The sequence below is a fragment of the Littorina saxatilis genome, linkage group LG17 (genome assembly GCF_037325665.1).
Source record: "Littorina saxatilis isolate snail1 linkage group LG17, US_GU_Lsax_2.0, whole genome shotgun sequence".
Classification (NCBI taxonomy): domain Eukaryota; kingdom Metazoa; phylum Mollusca; class Gastropoda; order Littorinimorpha; family Littorinidae; genus Littorina; species Littorina saxatilis.
Window position 1 is genome coordinate 26,591,871 of NC_090261.1, and position 17,072 is coordinate 26,608,942.

At 44.7% G+C, this 17,072-nt stretch overlaps 1 protein-coding gene across 2 annotated transcripts; it reads right to left on the reverse strand.

The window, feature by feature from the left end:
• Positions 1-225: 225 nt before the first annotated feature.
• On the reverse strand, positions 226-15,990 carry LOC138952944 (mesenchyme-specific cell surface glycoprotein-like). 2 transcript variants are annotated; one of them, XM_070324699.1, is made up of 11 exons: positions 15,848-15,989; positions 13,588-13,763; positions 11,201-11,470; positions 9,297-9,528; positions 8,510-8,645; positions 5,890-6,004; positions 4,883-5,056; positions 3,944-4,000; positions 2,341-2,582; positions 1,168-1,391; positions 226-500 (listed from the first exon to the last, which is right to left on the reverse strand). In XM_070324699.1, exons 2-11 carry the CDS (start codon positions 13,760-13,762, stop codon positions 377-379), a joined length of 1,749 nt encoding a protein of 582 aa, XP_070180800.1. In that variant the 5' UTR covers position 13,763; positions 15,848-15,989; the 3' UTR covers positions 226-376. The 2 variants fall into 2 exon arrangements, with proteins under 2 accessions (XP_070180800.1, XP_070180801.1); XM_070324700.1 differs by lacking the exons at positions 226-500; positions 1,168-1,391 and adding an exon at positions 1,456-1,590 and having other exon boundaries at positions 15,848-15,990.
• Positions 15,991-17,072: the final 1,082 nt, after the last annotated feature.

Consider the following 17,072-nt stretch of genomic DNA (forward strand, 5'->3'; position numbering starts at 1 on the left):
TAAATCAGAATAATTCAATTGTTGAGAAACAAAATGGTTAATAGGACACAATAACGTAGAAAAGACGAAGCAGACGTGAAACAAAACAAAATGGCACCCACACACCACCACTTACTCAACAAGACCACAAACCTTTCATTATTAGTTCTTGCAGCCACTCAGTCATTCATTTACACTACACCTCATTCATTCCCTCACTCACTCAACATTATCAAACAAATCGTATTCTAGGCATCTTATCCACTCTTGTTATTCTCATATCCAGCAGCGACATAAGACTTCACACATTCTCCTCTACACACAATAGACGCCTAACAGTGGCTATAAATAATCTAGCCCGTGGAAGCGATATGGGAACAGTGCCGCAGCAGACGACTCAGTTGGCGTTACGTTTCCTGAGGTCCACGGGGTTGTCCTGCACGTGGTACACGGACACACTGTTGCTGGTGGCTGACGTCACGATCAGCAGTTTTTCGTGGTCCGAGGAGTCACCGACGTACCTGCATGGCGTAATGAAATGTGACGTAAGAGGGGCTGGGACAATATATATGAGCAGGCGAGTAAGACATGAAGATCGAGACGATGGTAAATTAACCTAATCTAAGTAAGGAGTCCTTTTGTAAGATGTGGTCTGGCTTATTCCTGAAGCTATGTAAGAAAAACGCTTTATGGCAAACTATAAGACACACAAGCACGCCCACACGCACGCACACACATGCACACACTCTCGCACGCACACGCGTACTCACTGACAAACACACACACACACACACACACACACACACCCCTCCACTGTGTGACATACACACACACCATCACCATCCCAACTCACACACACCACCCCCAACACCCAAATCTCCCACCAACTCACACACACCACCCCCAACACCCAAATCTCCCACCAACTCACACACACCACCCCCAACACCCAAATCTCCCACCAACTCACAGCATATTGGTGATGCCGATGTCGCCGATAGAGCCGTCGTTGTACATGTTTTGCCAGGACGAGCTGATGCCGCCACGCCGCTACAAAATCACACACACACACACACACACACACACACACACACACACACACACAGACACACACACACACACACACCTATCCAGAAGCCACACACACTCACACGGCAAGACCTCAACACACGAAAGACTCCAACTCACAGCATGTCGGTGATGCCGATGTCACCGATAGAGCCGTCGTTATACATGTTTTGCCATGACGAGCTGATGCCGCCACTCCTGTAGACGCTGTGGAAGAAGGGCTGCGGGCAGTCGGCGTCAGGCACCAAGACGTACACGTAGATCATGCCCGACGTCCCGCTCCCCAGGAACATCACCTTCACGTTCTCGAAGAAGCCAGTCTCCATCACGGACAGGTTGGGGCCCTGCGAGGGATGACACGAGAAGTGAAATAACATACGAAGTTTACAAAAAAGTTCCAGTAGATCATGCCTGGAAAGGAACTTAATCAATATGAAGTTCTGTAGAGTTGCAGACAAATATCATAACCGATGTTCTGCTGCCCAGTAACATAACCTTCACCTTCTCGAAGATGCCAGTCTCCATCACGGACAGGTTGGGGCCCTGGAAGGGATGACACGAGAAGAAAAAAGAAGAGAACAACAATTAGGTTTCCATTATTATATTGCGTGACGGCGGCGTGAAGGAAGCACGATAGACAAGGGATTACATTTGAAATGAAACCTGAAGATACGAAAAATAAGAAAATGTTCGTAGTTCGTGCCTTCGTAAGTAGACGTTTAGACTCCTCACCCTTCAACATACTCTCTACCGACAACCACCACCTGACCGTCATCTCCTCCATCCCTCCATCCCCTCTCTACTCCACTACCCCCTCTCTACTCCACTACCACTCCTTCCTCTTCTCCCACCCTCACACACACAAACACACATACTCACACACACATACACACACACACACATACACACACACTCACAGACACACATACACACACACATACATACACACACACACACACACACACACACACACACACGCACACACACACAAAGACACACACACACATACACACACACCGTGACAAGCAGACACACAGGCAGACACACATACACACACACAGGCACACACACACAGACACACACACACACAGGCACACACACACAGGCACACACATACACACATACACACACACACACAGGCACACACACACACATACACAGGCACATGCACACACACACACCCCACACACACACATACACACCCCAATCCCCACCCCCACACCACACACAAACACCCCCTCCCACCCCCTGCCCCCACCACCCCACCCCATACCCACAAATCCCCCCACTCACAGTGGTAGGCGAGGTCACATCGCGGTCCATCTGGGGCGTGTTAGTGGGCGAGGTGAAAGCGCTGTTGAAGACCTCCTTGTAGAACTGAGCGGAGACACGCTCCAGGTTGTCGACCAGCGAGGTCCTCAGGTCCAGGGTCTGGCCGTCGTGGATGCTGATGCCTCGTCCGCCGAACATGTAGATGTCCTCGATGTTGGCCCCGCTCGGGTCGCGGCCGTCCACAGTGCTGATGTGCGCCTGGCCTGTGGGAGGGAAGTAATGGGTCAAATAATATCGTTTTTGCTTGAGTTCATGTCCCTACTTTTCATTCTGTGTTTTAAAGCCGTGCTTTGAAAGAACATGTATTTGTACCTTCCATCACGTACCAATATAGGCGTCCGCCCAGTGAGCGGGAGGTCGTGGCCGGTTCGAACCCCGGCCGGGTCATACCTAAGACTTTAAAATTGGCAATCTAGTGGCTGCTCCGCCTGGCGTCTGGCATTATGGGGTTAGTGCTATGACTGGTTGGTCCGGTGTCAGAATAATGTGACTGGGTGAGACATGAAGCCTGTGCTGCGACTTCTGTCTTGTGTGTGGCGCACGTTAAATGTCAAAGCAGCACCGCCCTGATATCACCCTTCGTGGTGGACTGGGCGTTCAGCAAACAAACAAACAAACAAACAAACAAACGTACCAATATTTGTATTAGAAAAGATCGTTTGAGGCTTGAGCCTATAGGGTGAGTAGGGTGAGGTCATTTTCCCACTTGGACGCTGACATACCCAAAATCAAAAGCGTGACTGTTTGCTGTGAACAATAGAAATTGTGTTAAGCGTAATCAGTTGGTCGCGTGTTACTCTCTTACGGTTAAATCCATAAGCAAGTTTGGAGCAGAAAGTGCAGCAGTCCATTTACCAAACCATAATAATGCTCAACTTTTGAGTATGGGTGGTTTAATTAATGCTTTATGAACTGGTCCGTCCCTGTTCACACTCTTGCTCCAATAAGCAAGGAGATAACACATCATGCAGTCCAGACCGAAGCCTGTTTGTGACTCAGTTTTGGGTATGATTTTCGAGTTTGCCGCTCTAATGTAGAAATCTGCGTGATAGACATTCTGAACGAAAGATTGCTGCCTGAATGGCGGGGTAAAATCGGTCATACACGTAAATATCCACTCGTGCTAAAAAATGATGAGTGAACGTGGGAGTCTAAGCCCATGAACGAAGAAGAAGAACAAGAACAAGAACAAGAAGAAGAACTAAAGATAAACATCTGGAGGTCCTTGGAATCGTGTTATGCGCTACTGACATCCGGATGTGGCGTGGATTACCCTTATACACCTGACTTTTATGAACTTGACTTGACTTCAGGAGCCGGTTTCATGGACTCGCGGGAGGGCAGCACTGTAGTCGGGCAGCTCCCCGTGCGAAGACGCGCAGTCCGCGGACCGTAAAATCTTTTATGAAACCCGATTTCGTCAGATTACTGCATTTCACTCGATCAACTGTGGTTGAGCAACTGTGGCCCGTGAAACTAGCCCCATAAAAAAAGATGCCCTGGCTACAATATTGCACGTGCATGCTGGAGAGTTAGAGAGACGTATTACGTGAACATTACTCACCCAGTCTGGTATCGTCCAGCAGCTTGGCTTGCATGACAGCGTCTGCACCGGTGATCACTGAACAACACAGAACATCATCCACACTTACACCACTGCGGGTCAGCAATCATGACAGTAAAAAAGGTGATATATATTGTTCTTGCCATTCTTTTCATTGTTATCTGGGAGCCATCAATTTTGGATATCGGTCGTTCTTGTTGAAATAATTTTACAAAATAGTTTCTATTGTCAAAAATAAATGTATAAGGTATATAACAAACACTGACTGAAAGAACGCCCCACTCGATCTATATGTCTATCTTTCACGCTCTCTGTCTCCCTGTTCCTATTTGTCTTGTCTGTCTGTTTCTGTCTCTGTCTGTTTCCGCTCAGCTTGTGCACCTCACCTCCGCTAGACATGAGGTTCATGCCGGTGTCGTAGTCTGTATAGCCGTACTAGGGGATGGTGTCCAAGAAGCCCTTGACCCTCGATCCCCTCCCCCTCCTAATTTTCCCTTCCCCTCCCCTCCCTTCCCCTCCTCTCTTTCTCGCCCACTCCGCTCTGCTTGGGCTTCTCACCTCCGCTAGACATGAGGTTGTTTCCGGTGTCGTAGCCTGTGTAACCGTACTCAGGGATGGTCTCCAGGGCCGAGATGCACGAGACAGTTACCAACCGGTTGGGAGCCAGTCGCGGGGTCGGACTGGTTGAACTTGAGATCTGTTGTGATTTCAACGAATCAGACCCCGCGGTTTGTTCTCTCCCCTTTGGGTGGCACCCACTTTCGGTTCGAGTCGTGCACCATAGCCCAAGAAGCCCGTGTTCCTTTCCCCTCATACTCTCTCTCTCTCTCTCTCTCTCTCTCTCTCTCTCTCTCTCTCTCTCTCTCTCTCTCTCTCTCTCTCCCTCTCCCCCCCCCCTCGCCTCTTTATCTCCAAATCCGTTCAGCATGTGCATCTCACCTCCGCTAGACATGAGGTTCATGCCGGTGTCGTAGTCTGTGTAGCCGTACTCGGGGATGGTGTCGAGGAAGCCCGTGTCGAGCGTGATGAGCCACGCTGTCTCGTTCGCCACCACCCACTTGACCTGCTTGGGCTGCAGGGTGGAGTACAGACGGTAGTTCTCCAGGTGGACAGCTGCGTGGAAACAACACAGAACAGTCGGCGCTTTAAGGGTTGTGCCTCTACTTTCAGAGGGTGAGCGAAGGAGAGCGAGAGAGAGAGAGAGATGGGGGAGTGAGAGAGAGAAAGGGGAGAGAGAGAGAGAGAAAGAGAGAGAGAGAGAGAGAGAGAGGAGAGAGAGAGAGAGAGAGGAAGAAAGAGAGGGAGTTAGAGAGGGAGAGAGACAGACAGACAGACAGACAGAAAAACCGAGATCCCTTCGTGTACACTACATTGGGGTGTGCACGTTAAAGATCCCACGATTGACAAAAGGGTCTTTCCTGGCAAAATTGTATAGGCATAGATAAAAAAAATGTCCACCAAAATACCCGTGTGACTTGGAATAATAGGCAGTGAAAAGTAGGATATGCGCCGAAATGGCTGCGATCTGCTGGTCGATGTGAATGCGTGATGTATTGTGTAAAAAATTCCATCTCACACGGCATAAATAGATCCCTGCGCCTTGAGTCCGAGTCTGGAGATACGCGCGTGATATAACACTTCATATAATAACAGAGACAGAGACAGATAGACAGATAGAGAAAGAGGAGAAAATAACATATACAGACAGACAGACATATACAGAGACTAGAGAGAGAGAGAGAGAGAGAGAGAGAGAGAGAGAGAGAGAGAGAGAGAGAGAGAGAGAGAGAGAGAGAGAGAGAGAGAGAGAGAGAGAGAGAGAGAGAGAGACAATGACAATTCTTCATTGAGAGAGAGAGAGAGAGAGAGAGAGAGAGAGAGAGAGAGAGAGTCATAGAGAGACAGAGAAAATAGGGGGGGGGGGGATGGGTGTTGGTGGAGCTGACCATTATCAGCCTTGCTGGCGTCCATGTAGAACTCGCCCCAGGATCGGCGGCCCAGGGGGAAGATTTCCGATACGATGTCTAGGTCCATGTTCAAACGGCCAATGGCGTTGTTTTTCTGTGCGTCCACCATAGGCACACAATTCACATTATTCGTATAAGTAAAAAATTAAAAAAAATTAAAAAAACCACCAGTACATGGTAAGTTAACGGAACGTTTCAAAGACAAAACGAAACATTCACTAGAACCTCGATCTTATGTTTTGTCAATTAAATGTTTTAAAAACTCACCATTTTTTTTACATTTAGTCAAGTTTTGACTAAATGTTTTAACGTAGAGGGGGGAATCGAGACGAGGGTTGTGGTGTATGTGTGTGTGTGTGTCTGTCTGTCTGTGTGTGTGTGTGTAGAGCGATTCAGACCAAACTACTGGACCGATCTTTATGAAATTTGACATGAGAGTTCCTGGGAATGATATCCCCGGACATTTTTTTTTATTTTTTTCGATAAATACCTTTGATGACGTCATATCCGGCTTTTTGTAAAAGTTGAGGCGGCACTGTCACACCCTCATTTTTCAATCAAATTGATTGAAATTTTGGCCCAGCAATCTTCGACAAAGGCCGGACTTCGGTATTGCATTTCAGCTTGGTGGCTTAAAAATTAATGTATGACTTTGGTCATTAAAAATCTGAAAATTGTATAAAAAAACCCAATTTTTTTTTGAAACGATCCAAATTTACGTTTATCTTATTCTTCATCATTTTCTGATTCCAAAAACATATAAATATGTTATATTCGGATTAAAAACAAGCTCTGAAAATTAAAAATATAAAAATTATTATTAAAATAAAATTTCCGAAATCGATTTAAAAACAATTTCATCTTATACCTTGTGGGTTCCTGAGTCCAAAATCATATAGATGTGATATGTTTGGATTAAAAACACGCTCAGAAAATTAAAAAGAATAGAGATAAAGAAAAGCGTGCTATCCTTCTCAGCGCAACTACTACCCCGCTCTTCTTGTCAATTTCACTGCCTGTGCATCGAGCGGCGGACTGACGATGCTACGAGTATACGCTCTTGCTGTAAAAATGCAGTGAGTTCAGTTTCATTCTGTTAGTTCGACAGCTTGACTAAATGTTGTAATTTCGCCTTACGCGACTTGTTTAAATTCTGGTTATTGGAACTTTTGTATTATATTTAGTCAAGTTTTGACTAAATATTTTAACATCGAGGGGGAATCGAAACGAGGGTCGTGGTGTATGTGCGTGTGTCTGTGTGTGTGTGCGTGTGTGTGTCTGTGTGTGTGTGTGTGTGTGTAGAGCGATTCAGACTAAACTACTGGACCGATCTTTATGAAATTTGACATGAGAGTTCCTGGGTATGAAATCCCCATACGTTTTTTTCATTTTTTTGATAAATGTCTTTGATGACGTCATATCCGGCTTTTCGTGAAAGTTGAGGCGGCACTGTCACGCCCTCATTTTTCAACCAAATTGGTTGAAATTTTGGTCAAGTAATCTTCGACGAAGCCCGGGGTTCGGTATTGCATTTCAGCTTGGTGGCTTAAAAATTAATTAATGACTTTGGTCATTAAAAATCTGAAAATTGTAAAAAAAAATAAAAATTTATAAAACGATCCAAATTTACGTTTATCTTATTCTCCATCATTTTCTGATTCCAAAAACATATAAATATGTTATATTCGGATTAAAAACAAGCTCTGAAAATTAAATATATAAAAATTATTATCAAAATTAAATTGTCCAAATCAATTTAAAAACACTTTCATCTTATTCCTTGTCGGTTCCTGATTCCAAAAACATATAGATATGATATGTTTGGATTAAAAACACGCTCAGAAAGTTAAAACAAAGAGAGGTACAGAAAAGCGTGCTATCCTTCTTAGCGCAACTACTACCCCGCTCTTCTTGTCAATTTCACTGCCTTTGCCATGAGCGGTGGACTGACGATGCTACGAGTATACGCTCTTGCTGAAAAATGGCAGCTACTTGACTAAATATTGTATTTTCGCCTTACGCGACTTGTTATATCTGTTTCGGGATCTATCATCATGAGGCGTAATCTTTCATCTCGTCACAGTTACATAAACCATTTCTATACACGTGTTGAACACTTTGTGGAATAATACATAGTTCTACTAGCGAAACATTTAGTATGATAAACATTTAGTATTCACTATGTGTTACCTATGTGAACACTATGTGTTACCTATGTGAACACTAGTGGACACATTGCGTTCATTATGTCTACACAAGTCGACACTATGTGTGCTACTTTTGCCAGCAGAACCATGTACAATGTCACAACACTTGTGACAGAAATGTGTTCAAAATGTGTTCAATTTTGTTTAGAGTGTGGGGTGCTAGTTTTGTGTGATGCTGGTGGTGTTTGCAACAGTAGTTGGAGTGATCGAAGAACATCAGGACTGAGGTGCACGAACCAAAAGTGGGTGCCACCCAACCGGGAGAGAACAAACCGCGGGGTCTGATTCGTTGAAATCACAACAAATCTCAATTTCAGCCAATCCAACACCGCGGCTGACTCCCACCCGGTTGGTAACTTTCTTGTGCACCTCGGCCCTGCAGTCCAACTGACCGGCATGGCGACGTAAGCTGTCTGTCCATTGGGCGCGATGACTATGCTGACCGGCTCCATGTTCTGCGTCACCTTCAACACATCGTTGTTGTTGTCACGGATGGGGGTACGTCGGAATTGCTTGGTCATCAGAGGGCTGAAACAATCAGTGCGTATTCCGACAGGATGTACTTCAATTCAATTCAATACAACTTTATTATCTGAATGTGAGACAAACATAACTATTTGTATGATTACAATACTTGACGCCTTCTCTACTTTCATGATATCAACACTTTTGAACTTTTAAAGAGATACCAATATATCTGACTTTGAGATTGTTGATATTGCAAATAAAATAAAATTAAAGATATCGAAAGCGACGGTTGGGATAATGATGGAACGGACCGAAAGAACTTGTAACGGCACAGTATGTTTGTCCTTTTTATTATGTTCAACATCGCCCTCAAGTCCCATCCCCACCCCTAGCCCTGCACTCACTCTTTCAGGGTTGTATCTAGGAGAAAGACAAAACTTATGGTGGTGATGGTGTCGGAAATTGTCGAAGGTGCCAATAACAAACTCCCCCATGCTCTTACTCCTACATCCTCACCCCACTCACAAACACACACACACACACACACACACACACACACACACACACACACACATACACACACACGCACACACACACACATACACACACACACACAAACACACAAACACACTCCCCCACCACACATTTCCCCTCACACATTTCCCCCAACTCCCACCCCCCCACCCCCCCCACCCCCAATTACACACTCACGCCAGGTTGGCAGTGTTATCGGTGCCGTCCGGGTTCTCGAGGAGGAGGGCAAAGCCGATGGTGGTGATGGTGGGGGAGCTGGTGGTGTCCAGCACTCCGGGCATGTCCACCTTGCTGATCGTGCCAGGCGGGTCGTTGACCGCTGCCAGCTTCATGTAGGGACGTCCTGCGTTGGCCACCAGCAGCCGGAGGCAGTCCAGACCGAACTCCATGTCTACTGGGTTGGCGCCCACTGTAAGACCATTTATTTTTTTTAAACTTTGCCCAAAAATTATTGCAACAAATTTCGCACTCAAATTAAACCATTAATTCCCGTGTCATTTCTTTTAAACTGTCTATGCCAGTTAAGGCCGTTCACTGGACTGTCTGGATCACCTTTCGGATTAAAGATTTATTTTACAGGGATCACGTGACCGCCGTCCAAATAAGGGTACCCTCAAAATCGACCGGAAAAAAATCAGAAGGGACCAATTAAAAATCGACGAAAAAAAATCACAATAGGCAAAATATTGTAAGAAAATCAACTCAATTATCTGCCCAGAACATTGTTCAGATGTTTTGCCATGATCTGGAAATATAATACGGAGATGTTCGGCAGTACGTTTTCGAAAGGATATTCCGTGTTGGCAACCATCAGACGTAGTCAGTCAATACCGAACTCAATGTCAACTGCGCTGAAGCCTACTCAGAGAAATCAAATGAATACATGATTTACATTGACCAGAAAGAAAGATTTCTTTACCTAAGACTAAGACAAACTGGCCAAGAATAAAGGTTTACTTTGAAGCTGATGATCTGTTTCAGATTAAGATTACCCTGGAACAAAGCACCGAGGAACCTACCCGAAAATTGTATAGGCATAGATAAAAATGTCCATCAAATACCCGTGTGACTTGGAATAAAGGCCGCGAAAGGTGAACATTCGCCTAACAGGCTAGAGGTTTGCTGGTCGATGTGAATGCGTGATATATTGTGTAAAAAATATTCCATCTCACACGGCATAAAAGCGCTTTGAACTTCGGATAAGGCGCTATATAAATAAAGAGAATTATTATTATTATTATAAAAGCTGATAATCTGGTAAAGACAAGGGTTGGTCAGGAAAACTCCACATCAGAATTTACCCAAGGTGATGAGTATCAGCGGATGATCTGGTTCGAGGTTGGATCCGTCTAACAGTCTGCTAAACGTTGGGTTGGCCTACCACGTACCCGAGAAGCTAATAATCCGGTCAAGTCAAGGTTTGGTAAAAATAAAACACCCACAAAACATCACAATTTACCAAAGAAGATGAGCATCAGCTGATGATCTGGTTGGATCCGTTTATAGCTTTGCTAAACGTTGGTTTGGCCTAACACTTACCCGAAAAGCGGATGATCTGATTAAGAGTAGTGTTGGCCTCTAACAAAGCAACGCGGAACTTACCCGTTCAAGGTTGGATCCGTCTAGAACTTTGCTAAACGTTGGGTTGGCCTACGACTTACCCGAGAAGCTGATGATCTGGGTGAGAGTGGGGTTGGCCTGGGACAGTGGTTCAAGGTTGGATATGTCTAGAACTTTGCTAAACGTTAGGTTGGCCTACGACTTACCTGAGAAGCTGATGATCTGGGTGAGAGTAGGGTTGGCCTGGGACAGTGGTTCAAGGTTGGATATGTCTAGAACTCGGCTAAACGTTGGGTTGGCCTTCGACTTACCCGAGAAGCTGATGATCTGGGTGAGAGTGGGGTTGGCCTGGGACAGTGGTTCAAGGTTGGATATGTCTAGAACTTTCCTAAACGTTGGATTGGCCTACCACTTACCCGAGAAGCTGATGATCTGGGTGAGAGTGGGGTTGGCCTGGGACAGTGGTTCAAGGTTAGATATGTCTAGAACTTTCCTAAACGTTGGATTGGCCTACCACTTACCTGAGAAGCCGATGATCTGGGTGAGAGTGGGGTTGGCCTGGGACATGGCCTGGTAGAGCCTGACGGTGCCGGGTTGGCTGGGATCCTCCGGGTCATCGTAGGAGATGGCCAGGCGCGCGGTGTTCCCGGGGGTCGCCGGTCTGCAGAACTCCACGTGGTTGGGCTCGCCCACTGTGTCTCTGGCCCCGCTGGTCAAATCAATGTTGGCGATCTCGTTGAGCATTCCCGTGAAGCTCAAGCTGAACACCGTGAGTCGTGCTGGCTCCTTGGCTGAGGGCATGAGTGTGGATTGGGTAAGCATGGGGTTAGTCTTATGTGTGTGTGTGTGTGTGTGTGTGGGGGGGGGGTGGTGGTGCGGGGGGGAGTGTTTGTGGGATGAGTGTGTTTGTGTGTATGTGGGGGTGTTTGTGTGGGGGGAGTGTCTGTGTGTGTGTGTGTGTGTGTCTGTGTGTGTGTGTGTGTGTGTGTGTGTGTGTGTGTTTATGTTATCCTCTGTTTTGTTCTCGGCCAACTCTTTAAGAACTATCCACATGTAAGGCGTATCGCAGGACAAGGTGGACAGTTCCTTAAAGCTCCGAGTCTTTAACAGTCGGTACTTCAAATTTTGTTAACAGTCTTAATCTCTTTCAAAAAAGTCAAAAAGCTTGGCCCGCTGGTCATTGCAATTTTGATAACAAACAACTGCTTGTGAGTAAGTTACGAAACAAATACACAGTAAATGAGACTCGCCGTAACGTTTTACTCAATACATAAATACAGAAACTCTAATTCTGTGTATTGAGTCAAAAGTTCAGATAATTCGAGTTTAGTTGTTTCCGTTTTGTTAATTGCAATGTTTTTTTGGCTGCATATGTGTTTTGTTATGCTGCGCTTTGCCTGGCCAGGTCTGAGATGATGAGACGGATCGTTTACAAGAGAAGGACAGTGCCTGTAACAAGACAAGAAGGACAGTGCCTGTAACAAGACAAGAAGGACAGTGCCTGTAACAAGACAAGAAGGACAGTGCCTGTAACAAGACAAGAAGGACAGTGCCTGTTACAAGACAAGAAGGACAGTGCCTGTAACAAGACAGGAAGGACAGTGCCTGTAACAAGACAAGAAGGACAGTGCCTGTAACAAGACAAGAAGGACAGTGCCTGTAACAAGACAAAAAGGACAGTGCCTGTAACAAGACAAAAAGGACAGTGCCTGTAACAAGACAAGAAGGACAGTGCCTGTAACAAGACAAGAAGGACAGTGCCTGTAACAAGACAAGAAGGACAGTGCCTGTAACAAGACAAGAAGGACAGTGCCTGTAACAAGACAAGAAGGACAATGCCTGTAACAAGACAAGAAGGACAGAGCCTGTAACAAGACAAGAAGGACAGTGCCTGTAACAAGACAAGAAGGACAGTGTCTGTAACAAGACAAGAAGGACAGTGTCTGTAACAAGACAAGAAGGACACGAGTGCCTGTAACAAGACAAGAAGGACAGTGCCTGTAACAAGACAAGAAGGACAGTGGCCTGTAACAAGACAAGAAGGACAGTGTCTGTAACAAGACAAGAAGGACAGTGCCTGTAACAAGACAAGAAGGACAGTGCCTGTAACAAGACAAGAAGGACAGTGCCTGTAACAAACCAGAAGGACAGTGCCTGTAACAAGACAAGAAGGACAGTGCCTGTAACAAGACAAAAAGGACAGTGCCTGTAACAAGACAAGAAGGACAGTGCATGTAACAAGACAAGAAGGACACCATGGTGGTTTAATAGGGCGTACAGTAAGGGTAGCGTCATTTTGAAATAGAATTACTGGTCTATGTAATCCAAAAACATATAGACTGCTAACGTTCCAAAAATTCAGAATAAAAAACCAAGAACGGTAGGTTATGGGGACGTTTCATCATTGACAACACAAAACGTTACATTGACAACACAAAAACGTTGCATTGACAACACAAAACGTTACATTGACAACACAAAAACGTTGCATTGACAACACAAAACGTTGCATTGACAACACAAAACGTTACATTGACAACACAAAACGTTGCATTGACAACACAAAACGTTACATTGACAACACAAAACGTTACATTGACAACACAAAACGTTACATTGACAACACAAAACGTTACATTGACAACACAAAACGTTGCATTGACAACACAAAACGTTACATTGACAACACAAAACGTTACATTTACAGTACGTCGACCCTGTGGTGTTTTAAGTACACAGACACTTATGATGTATACACTTAATGAACCTATCTCTAAATCATCGACCAAACTCGCTTGGCAGATGCCGTTCTACCATTCTTGTTATGTTGATGCTAGTCTATGTAGTTTCAGATAATGATTGTTTGAAGGAGGATACACTGGTAGTTCAAGGGAGGTTAAAATGTTACCCAGAACGTAGAGCGTGTTGGTGCCGTCATCCCATGCCAAGCGATTGGAGGTGGACGCGTTCAGTGTCAGGCCGCCCGCCCGGTCCTGTAGTTGGGCGTAGTCCACCGGTTGTAGCTGAATGTAGCCCACGGCACCAGCCACCAGGGCTGATAGCACCACCAGTAAACAACTCATCCTGTCAACAAATAAGGTGTTTTGTTGTTGTTGGTGCTAGTGGTTGAGGTGGCGTGTGTTTGTGTGTTTGTGTGCGTGTGTGCGTGCGTGTACGTGAACGTGTGTGTGTGTGTGTGTGTGTGTGCGCGTGTGTGTATGTATGTGTGTGTGCGTGTGTGCGTGCGTGTGTGTGTGTGTTAGTGCGTGAGTTCGCGTGCTTGTGTGTGTGTGCGCGTGTGTGTTGGTTTGTTTTGTTTGCCCCGAGCAACTTAACTTTCAGACCCAGTGAGTTTGTCTTATCAAGCGAAGAACACAATATAAAATTGCTGTCAAAAATGTAAAGGTGGATTGCGGCTCGTTTATATTACACTTGTTCATCAATAGACTTTTTCGGTTTTGGACCATTGTCGTTTGGAAAGTTTGCAGCTTGTCTGTACGATTTAATTGTGAAGATAGTTGGGCACAAATTTAAATGAACAAAAATCATGAAAATTGTGAAAACATACCGCTAGCTTCAACAAAAAGTCCAAACCCATCCCGGTCTGGGTGGCCGAGTGGTAAACGCAATTGCCTCGGAAGCGAGAGGTTGCGAGTTCGACCCTGGGTCAGGGCGTTAGCAATTTTCTCTCCCCTTTCCTAACCTAGGTGGTGGGTTCAAGTGCTAGTCTTTAGGATGAGACGATAAACCGAGGTCCCTTCGTGTACACTAGAATGCACGTTAAAGATCCCACGATTGACTAAAGGGTCTTTCCTGGCAAAATTGTATAGGCATAGATAAAAATGTCCATCAAATACCCGTGTGACTTGGAATAAAGGCCGTGAAAGGTGAATGCTCGCCCTAATAGGCTTGAGCTTTGTTGGCCGATGTGAATGCGTGATATATTTTGTAAAAAATTCCATCTCACACGGCATTAATAGGTAACATGCGCCTTGAGTCGCCTCGTGTGGTGAGATATGTGCGCGATATAAATTCTCGTGAATAAAAAAATAAAATAAAAAATAAATCGTTATTTACCAGCCGTCTTAATGTCTAAAACCCTCATCCTCAGTTCACTATGAAAAGCCCTTTCTGTTGCCTTTCTACTGACGTCTGACTTTTTCTCAATGAAAATGCTGTGGAGTTTAATTGTTCAGGACAAAGTATAGAACGAACAGGATTTTATTGATAAGAATTTATACAAGAGACGGTATCAGACCTAGTAATCTATTTCCTATGTTTCCGTACTATACGCACTTGTATCTAATCTTGTTCTTTTTTGTTATATTTGGGTTTTGTGTCACGTTGCAGATGGTGTCTTCCCATAGACTGCGTACGACTATGTAAGTGTTTTACAACGCACTGAAGTAGTGGAAGACCTTTGCTGCGATTGAAGTTTTTTGCACGTAGCAAAAAACCCCATCCGCCTGGTGCGCATATTGCTCAAAACGTTCATACTTCCTTCCCTGAACGAAACAGTCTTTCACATATTGAAAACACCTTTCTTTTTCTATTTAACGCCAGTGAATATCGGAGGACAAAAAAAGGAGTAAAACATGTCAATACAATATATAGGGCTGAAGAAGGGACGAGTGGTTTCAGTTTTCGCGGCATTATTATGCAGCATTCAATGTTACAGTGACGCCGTATATCAAAAACAGTTAATCAACCACGCGACAAAACGAAACGCCCAGAAACCAGGAATCATTTAGCTGGCCTATCATACGTATCAAGAAATGACATCGGTTTATGTACAGGACCCATTAACAGACACATTTACACACACACGTACGCGCGCACATAAACACAGAAACACACACACACACACACACACACACTTACACAAACACACACTAGCGCACAATAACAGATACAGCCCAGAATGTACCACATACTCGAATGGTGATCGAACGTAGTAAACCCTGTCAATGTGAGTCAGGAACCAATTTATTTACAAATTGACATCATGGCAAAAATATCGTATATTTCTCTACAATATCTTTTTGATATAAAAAAAAATCAATTAAAATTAAGCTTGCAAGCTTGGTAACATTTTAAAAAACAAAAACGTATTTCAATGTTGATTGTCTACATTTTGTGCATCACAGACACACATATGCCACACCTACCTTTCTGTTGAGTTCCAAAGCACCGTCTGGGAGATTGTGTTACTTGCGAACTGACTTGTCTTTTCTACTGATCAAAATCTAGTTTGCTCACAACGACTTCATAACAATGACATCGGAACAGGTCAAGAAGTCTTTGTTGAAAAGAAAAGTGTTACAAAAAGATAAGATCTGAAAGTCACGGAGCCGGTTTTTGTGAGTCAGTTTTTAAAGGAGAGATTTGACACACAAACATATTTGTGATAAAGGAAGTGTTGGTTAAGCAGAACCCGAGCCCCCCTCCCCCCTCTTTCCTCCGCACGAACACACACACACACACACACACACACACACACACACACACACACACACACACACACACACACACACACACACAGTTCAACCCACCAACAATTCACAAACAAGTGTTTTTCGCAAACTAGCCGACGTATTTTCTGTTTTCATTTTCATTACTTTATTGTCCCATTGCTGGGAAATTCGGGTCGCTTCCTCCCAGTGGAAAGCTATCAGCAACAGAGTCGTGCTTCCCAGGTGTCTGCGTTTAAAGATGCTGTGCTTGCCCTTGAGTAGCTGTAAGATTCTGTGATGGCTTATATAAATTCTGGAGGATGTAATTTTGGTGCTATAAAGAACCGACGCGCTCACAAAACAAAACGAACACTAGAATTGGAAAATTAATTAAAGTTTATTGTGAATATGGTCATACTTGTCGATGTCATAGTAATTCGGAATCAGCTCATAATATCAATATATAAAAGGCTAAACATAAATCTATGGAGAGGCTAAGTAACCTATATCGGAGCGTGGCGGAAAAACTGATCTAAGTTTAGAATGTGAATTAAAGCTAAAATGTGAAGTAGAAATGACTAGCTTGAGTGAGAGTGCAGAACAGTAGAGTGTGAAGCGTGGAGCATGGAGCGAGAAGCGCGGAGCGAGAAGCGCGGAGCGCGGAGCGAGAAGCGCGGAGCGAGAAGCGCGGAGCGTGAAACTTTGACAGCATCAATAATCTAAAACAGACTCAAGGCGAGCAACTGAACCTGAACTACAAAATAACTTAAAAACAAAACTGGAGGCTGGCAGAAAACACTGGGCCCCGGAACAGAGCAAAAAAATCTATCTATCCTAAAACATCTTGTTCCGTGAACGGCTTCCCAGTAAGTGACGACGAATACAGGCTATCCACCACAGAGGTGAACTAAAAATACTGCGCGTTACTACAATATTACTG

Excerpts from the sequence above, each read along its gene's own strand:
- LOC138952944 (XM_070324699.1), bottom strand. The coding sequence starts at position 13,762 with ATGAGTTGTTTACTGGTGGTGCTATCAGCCCTGGTGGCTGGTGCCGTG. Across the intron at positions 4,001-4,882 it reads GAACCTCATGTCTAGCGGAG|TGATCACCGGTGCAGACGCT; the intron begins GTGAGATGCACA and ends TGTGTTGTTCAG. Across the intron at positions 1,392-2,340 it reads ATGTGACCTCGCCTACCACT|GGCCCCAACCTGTCCGTGAT; the intron begins GTGAGTGGGGGG and ends CATCCCTCGCAG.